This window comes from Ceratotherium simum, chromosome 5, assembly GCF_057802395.1.
Source record: "Ceratotherium simum simum isolate JZ-2026a chromosome 5, ASM5780239v1, whole genome shotgun sequence".
Lineage (NCBI taxonomy): Eukaryota > Metazoa > Chordata > Mammalia > Perissodactyla > Rhinocerotidae > Ceratotherium > Ceratotherium simum.
Window position 1 is genome coordinate 44,614,400 of NC_141904.1, and position 7,318 is coordinate 44,621,717.

Below are 7,318 nucleotides of genomic sequence, written 5' to 3' on the forward strand. Positions count from 1 at the left end.
ATGTAAAAGTGCTGCCCCATAATTTGTTTAAGGGCCAAGAGAACCCCAAGGGAACCTTGGTGTGGGACGGGGTTGGCAGACGAGAACATCCTGTGGAGATGGGGAGATGAAGGCTCCATCCCAAGCTGCCTCCCTGGGCTGAAGCCTGACAAATGAGTGCTCACTACCAGCAGGGCAGGTTCTCCTTCTGCAACGGAGCCCAGCTGGGGCCCAGGGCCCAGGGCCCAGGGCGGCCAGGGCTGGGCCATGGAGCTGACACAGAAGGCCCTTTTTCTGGCCACCTTGCCTGCAGCGGGGAAGTCAGCTCTATGCTCAACCCTCATTTCTCAAGCCCTTTCTGGGACCATCTACTGCAGGGATTCATCCTTGGGCACCGTATATCCCTCCTTGAACATTCCAGGACTCAATGGAGCCCTTTGACTTTGGTAGACACGGGGAACAGGGGGGCAGAATGAAATCACTTTAATCGCATAGCAACACTTTAGGACCAGGAGTCACAGATGAAGGAAACATTTTGTCTCCATTTGTACAATTCTGCTGAGGTGCACGGTTGAGCTGGACAATCTTACAGACAGATTTTTAACATTGAGAACTTAATAAATAGATATTTAAAACGTCAAACTTCAGAGACAATGAGTTATGAGCATGATTGTTTTCTTATTCAGCCTCCTCTGAGTCAGGAGGACACCTCCTGTCGCGCTGACCAAGTCTGGGGCCCCTAGGATGGGTACTCGTACTCCTCGGCGCTGCGCCGGCCAAAGTCCATCCAGCCCATGTAGTCCCGGTCGCTTATCCTGTGGCTGGGGTCCAGGCTCTGCATGTTCTTGATGATGGACATTCGGCCAGAAGGAGCTACCAGGGCAAGGAGGAAGGAAACAAGGGCGTTATACCTAAGAGCATCGCTATTTCAATTTGCAAAGGAGAACAATGGAAAAATCCAGACAATATGTAACATGCAGCTTCTTAAAGGTCTCAAAGAGCTATCAAGAGAGGGAGATTGCTGCACCAAAATCTGAGAGGAGAAGGACCCACATCTGTGTGACTGGAGAGAGGGTAATATTTACTAGTCATGGATGTGGTTTGTGATCTGTAAGGATTCAGGTGGATTCACTGACTCCAGCCTTTCACAGCCTGGATCTGCCCAGGATTTCCTACCCCTAGGGCTGTCTTCCTTTATGTAGCTGGCCCTCCGCAGAAGCCAACCAAGGATTTCCCAGTACTTACCCATTTCTAAAGCTCACCCCTTAATATCTCCCAGCATACCTGACTATTGTTAATGTAATGCAATGACAATATTTTGATGTTAGGAAAAAATGTTTAAAAATGGTAGCAAGTCCTATTGCTAGATAAACACTGTCTAAAAATTATTAATTTGAAAGCTACCTTCTTTTTAAAAAATGATATTGAGAAAAAGGTGAGCTGTTAGATTGAAATCAGCACATAAGCAACACTCAAAGAAGGGTGGGCAGAAAGGAAATAAAAAGGTCATTTTAATTCAGCCATTTTGACCAAAATGCAATAACTGAGCCTGAAATGGGCCCTTTGGGCTGGAGTTAAGTCCTCAGGAACAAGATGATTCTTGTGTATGATTCGCATTGAGTGAGCAGGGACGTGAAGAGGTGGTTTCTTAAGGGGCATGTGACAGTCCCAGCCCACAGATCACAGACAGTGGCCTGTGGGGTATGAAATCAACATAGCGTCTTCTCTTGTGCAAACTAAGGGGCAAGAAAGGTCCCTCAGGGACCTCGCTGGGCAAAGCTCAGGTGGCTTCAAGAGTAGAGGGGTTGAGGAACACTTGATGGTTCCCATTGTATTTGGGGCCACTGTGTCCCCACCTCTCATGATGCTGGCATCCAGCCCTTCTGCATGAGGCTGCTGTTGCCAACTCCTGCCCACAGGCTACACCAAGTCAGACTATGGCTTATTTATTAATAAATGACACTGCAGAAGCAGTTACTCCGTCTTATTGGATAATCAAATAAAGCTAGCTAAATTAAAAACCAGTAACAACTGTACAGAACAACGTCACCACCCTTTCTTCCTCTTCCTGAACCCCAATCCCTTCCCAGCCTTGGAACTAAGAGTCAACCCAGCACCTTCTAGCCCTTTTGCAGATCTCTCCAGCCTATGCAGCCCCTGCTGTTTAACTGTTCAACCCCTTTCAGGTGAAATAGTAGTCCTTGCATTCAACAAAACCTGCAGACCCACTTACTGTACACAGTCACATGGAAATAGGACCTAGCCTCCTGCCTGCTGCTGATGAATCCTCACTTTAAGGGTGGGGCCATTTCAGCTAATGACAGGAAAGTGGGGCAGCTCTGATATACACAACCAGCCTCAGTTGTTGGTGGGGCACTGTGTGCAGCCATGGAAGCTGTTACACACCTCAATTTCCCCACTCCACACACAGTTCTGTGCTCAGGTTGGTGCATTTCCCAGGCTTCTCACTCACTTCCCCAGTGCGGACACAGAGTAGTGTCTTGCAACTGATGAAATTGAATTGAAGGTACTGGCTCCTTGAAACTTTAAAACTCTGAATGAGCAGTACAGCTGGGAGGCTGAAGGGCTCCTTCTGGGGAGGGCCGGGCGTGGACAGACTCTCAGCCCTGCTGTGGCCCAGATGTGCAACCTCTTGTAGGTTACCCACCCTTCTAGAGCCCCAGCTTTCGCAATGACAAAATGAGGATAACAAAACTTACCATGCAGGGCCATTGTGAGGACCAACAGAGACAATACAGATGTAGCATTGGGGCTTTGCTGGGTATGGGGCAGGTGTACACTAGACGCTCCCCTGCCCCCCCAGTAGAACTTCTTCCCCTCAGAGGGTTGAAAGCTCTGCAGACAATTCCTAATGATAAACTCTTCATCACTGCCCAAAGAGTGCATTATCTTGTTTAGAATCTTTAAGCATAAAATATACTATAGTTGAGTTAAAAAATCTGATATGATCTCAAAATATGTAAAATAGTCAAAGAAACTGTATCGTATTTATATATGTAAATATTAATTCCTCGTTCATATTCACCAAATAGAAGAGTATGATTGTTTTCCAGCTAGCACTGACCTGAATGCTGGCAGCTGAAGTTCCAAGTGACCGCTATTCCCACCCGGGTTTGTTTGGTACCACAGGCAGAGGGAGAAGGGGGCTGAGAAGAGGTGCTAGGAAGACTCTTCCAGCTAAGATTTGTGGTATAAAGCTACTGTCAAGTGTCAGTTCTGGGGAAATAGTTGAACTGGTTTTCTTTCCCAAAAGTGTGTCTTGTGGATCTTTCCTGAAGGTGGGGAGGGGATTCCAAGATTATGGTTCAACGAAAATCTAGGATATTTCAGACTGGTCTGGCTAAAATTCAACCCACATCCAAGGACATATATTTAAATTACTTTCAGACAGACAATCAGCAGGAACCCAAAAAGTTTTCCAGACTTTCTCTATCATCTGATTAATGCTTCCATCTCTTTAACTTAATTAGCAGGAAAACAAAACAAAAGATGGTAGTTGGGACAATTTCCCAAAGACAGGAAGAAATATAACAAATCATCTGTTCTTTCCTTCTGAAATCCCCTGGTCAAAAAGATCCCAGTCTCACCTTCATATGAAACCACAGGAGACTTTGGAGAGCTAAGTCCTCCATTTTCTCCCCATCTAGTCAGGCCATGAGTTAAGGTTCAAATCCAGGCCCTGGTACACCAGTAGGGCAAAGGAGACTCATGGGAAAGGAGCCCATCTCTCACCCCTCTCAGCAACATTTGCTGTGGTTTATTGCCCAGCAGTGGTGGTCCAGTCCAGCACACTGCCCCACAGCCAACGTGTTCACCATCAGTGTCACTGTGGATAAAGTTGGTAGGAAAAAATGCCCCAGTCCAAGTCATGATTCCTAGCACCCTAGGGATGAATGAGCCTCCCTCTGCATCACCCAAAGAGCTGGAAGGGGCGGAGGAGAACTCTAGCCTCATCCCCTCTTTACAGATGAGAGTCAGGCCCAGGAAAGGGACAGGGCTGTCTGTATGCTGCTTAGCTAGTGAGCTGCTGAATCACCTTATTCTTGGAGAAAGATTTTGATGCTGAGAAAACTGTGGCTTTTCAGCTCCTGCTGCAGTGGGGACCACCTCTTCAATAGCAAAGTAAAAACAAACAGGTCTCTTGTTGGGTAATCATTTTAAATCACTGCCAAGGAGAACTCAAAACTGCTACTGAGTCTTTCTTCCTGTTACATACTTTCATGAAAATGGAAACATTGTCACTTCTTTTTAAACTGTTGCAGTCAGATCTCAAGCATTCCCAGCATTGATCAATTTCTGCTAGAGAGTTTCTGAGTGTCAGTATCTGGGTGGCCCCTGGTTCCTTTGCACTTGTTTAGGGGATCTGCAAATCCTTTTTCAGTCAGTAATTTGCTCAGTAGTTATCTTTTAATATCTCCATAAAATGGTGTTGAACTTAAACAGCAACACCATGCCAAAATTAGTTTAAGGATTTTTTTTTTTTTTTTTTTTTTTTGGTGAAGGAAATCAGCCCTGAGCTAATATCCGTGCTAATCCTCCTCTTTTTGCTGAGGAAGACCGGCTCTGAGCTAACATCTATTGCCAATCTTCCTCCTTTTTTTCTTCCCCAAAGCCCCAGTAGATAGTTGTATGTCATAGTTGCACATCCTTCTACTTGCTGTATGTGGGACCCGGTCTCAGCATGGCCAGAGAAGCGATGCGTCCATGCGCGCCTGGGATCGGAACCGGGGCCGCCAGTAGCAGAGCGCGCGCACTTAACCGCTAAGCCACCAGGCCGGCCCCCAAAATTAGTTTAAAGAAAGCTTTAAAAAAGGATTTTTGTTAATAAATTAAGTCCAGAAAACTGTACTGCCCTGTGCAGTACAACTCCGGAAAAGAAAGAGAAAAAATCTTTCAGCTTAACGTGTCCCCTGTTCCCTCCGGAGGGGTCACCCACCTCCATCAGCAGGACGCTAGAGAAGAGGTCAGGATTGGGAGCCCCACGCAGGGGCAGAAGTGAGGGATGGGGAGGCGGCTTCGATACCTTTCCGGGTCTGCTGGATGTATCTGGCCAGCAGCGCACCCAGGTGCGCTCGGGGCTCGCTGTCCACCCTCCGCACTGCCCTCAGCTGCCTCCGGGACGCCTCCTCCTGCTGTGCCCCAGGGCCGGCGGGGTCCGCCAGAGGCACGGGCTGCGCCAGGGCGCCCGCCGCCAGCGCCGCCATCAGCATACACAGGCACACGCCGCTGTTCATGGCTGCGGAGAGCAAAGGCGGGAACGTGAACGAAAAGGTGGGGCATCCGCGCGCTCCCGCGGAGGGTCGGGGCACCCGGGGTACGGAGAAGAGCGCTCAGTCCAAAGGCGCGGGGCTCCAGACCCGCCAGGCTGGTGCAAGGAGTAGGGCTCGCCAAGCGCTGACGCCCCCGGGGTGGCCACAGCACGCGCGTCCGGGGGCGCCCCGTTTATTTTTTGGGTGAACCACACCCGGTGCCCGGGGGACGGACAGAGACCCTGTCTTCTGCCTTGTTTAGCAGAAAGAATGTCTTCTATGTTCCTTTAGTTTGAGGAAGAGCGTCTCTCTTCTCCTAACTGGGAAAGCAAGAGATTAAAAATAGTGTGAAAATATCCTAAAGGGAAGGCTCCGTGGGAGAAATGAGACCCTTGAAGAAAGGTAGCATCTTTCCAGATAGCTAAGAAGCTTTCAATAGGGAAATAAACGGTGAAAAAAAAAAAAAAAAAAAAAGAGAGAGAAGCAGAGTGTAAAATGTGGGAGCAATAAATAAAAGCCATATTTATAAAGTTTCCTCGAGGTGTACATGGGAATTGGCAATAAACCACTACGCAAAACACAGGCAGGGTTTAAAAAAATCAGAAATACACGCTCAGTCCTCTGTCGTTGGCAAAGCTCCGCTGGGTTTTAGATCCACGAGCAGATACAACACCCGCACGTTTCTATCCCCAAAGCCTTGATTTTTTCTGCAATACTTAGAAAATAAATTTAAATCTTAAAGCCTCTCGGTAGTTTATTTGAAAAGATTGCAAAGTACAGTGCACCTCTGTGTACCATCTAGCAGATCCCAATTTGCAGGCTAATCCTAGCAAATAGATGTTCCAGCGTCGCCGGCGTAAGAGAAGAACAAAGCAGGCGTGTGGAAGTCTTTCAAGCAGCTCTGCCCACCTCGCCCTCACTGTCATTTCTGACTTTAAGAACTGTCTTGCAAGCTGTCGGGAAGAAGACGCAGAAAACAGAAAAATAAAATGGAAGGGGCACAAAACTTCAGTATTCTTTCAGAACACTTGACACCTGGATCCCCCTCCGGAGAGCGAGCGGAACCTACCTTCGGAGTAGGACGCAGCTGGATTCGCGTTTCAACCAGAGAAGCCGGGGAGCAGAGCCAAGTTCAAGGTGGGCGGGCTGCTGCCTCTTAAATAGCCCCGCCGGCAGCCAGTCATCTGTTTACCCAGTGCTGACGCAGACCGGCAGCAACACGTGCTCAGAAGGCGGCCACTGGGGCGACAACCAGTTGAAGTGGCTCCTGGGAGAGGGGGCAATGGCCCAGTGGAGTCGGGTTAACTCCTCCCAGGCGCGGTGTCCGGTGCCCAGGCCCCTCTCTGTCGGAGAAGCTGGGTCCAGCTCCCTCTCCGTTGCCCAGTCCAGCACCGAGCGCTCCAGGGTGGGAAGCCCAGGAGGCGGGAATCTCCTCCGGAATGGAGAAGCTGTGCGCGTTTTGGTCCGCTTTGGGGACCAGAGGGTCCGGAAAGGAAACTAAGGGGACACTGGACGGGGTTGAGTGTCAGTAAAGTATCATTCTGAGAAGGAAGGGGCGACGGCCCCTCCCTGAGCATCCTGGGCGGCTCTGGTCTTTCGACCAGTGAGTGGGCTCCCCAGGGGAGGAAGGAAGGGTCCTCACTTTCTTCTCAGCCCCATGAAAAGCCCTGGAAGTTCTCCAGGATTCAGAGGGCAAGTGCTCCCGTGTCAGTGAAAGGGCTCCGGCCACAGCCGGCTGTTGGCGTCCTGGGCCTCTGTTCACGCAGCTGTAGAATGAGGATGATAACATCGGGCTTTGCTCGGAGTTTGGGAAAGGGTTATGTATTCTTACGGGCCCAGTTACCTCCTGCCCGAGGCACCCGCGGCTTCTGGTCGCCGACAAGTGGCGCCAGCCCGCGTCCCAAAGACCCTCCCCCTCCCCGCTCCCCGCAGGCGCCAGCAGCCGCTCTCCTACCTTCCTCGAGTACCCTAGTACTTACATCCCGGCCCGGTCCCCGCCAGAACTCCGGCTGCTGGGTTTTGAGATAAGGACCTCGCCGCTTGTCACTCAGCCGCAGGACCGGGCAGGG

At 49.9% G+C, this 7,318-nt stretch overlaps 1 protein-coding gene across 1 annotated transcript; it reads right to left on the reverse strand.

Moving 5' to 3' along the window:
* Positions 1 to 447: 447 nt before the first annotated feature.
* Positions 448 to 5,234, reverse strand: CCK (cholecystokinin). Its single transcript, XM_004419556.3, has 2 exons — positions 5,024 to 5,234; positions 448 to 852 (listed from the first exon to the last, which is right to left on the reverse strand). The coding sequence occupies exons 1-2, from the start codon at positions 5,232 to 5,234 to the stop codon at positions 719 to 721; spliced, it is 345 nt and encodes a 114-aa protein (XP_004419613.1). The 3' UTR covers positions 448 to 718.
* Positions 5,235 to 7,318: the final 2,084 nt, after the last annotated feature.

Excerpts from the sequence above, each read along its gene's own strand:
- CCK (XM_004419556.3), bottom strand. The coding sequence starts at position 5,234 with ATGAACAGCGGCGTGTGCCTGTGTATGCTGATGGCGGCGCTGGCGGCG. Across the intron at positions 853-5,023 it reads CATCCAGCAGACCCGGAAAG|CTCCTTCTGGCCGAATGTCC; the intron begins GTATCGAAGCCG and ends TTGCCCTGGTAG.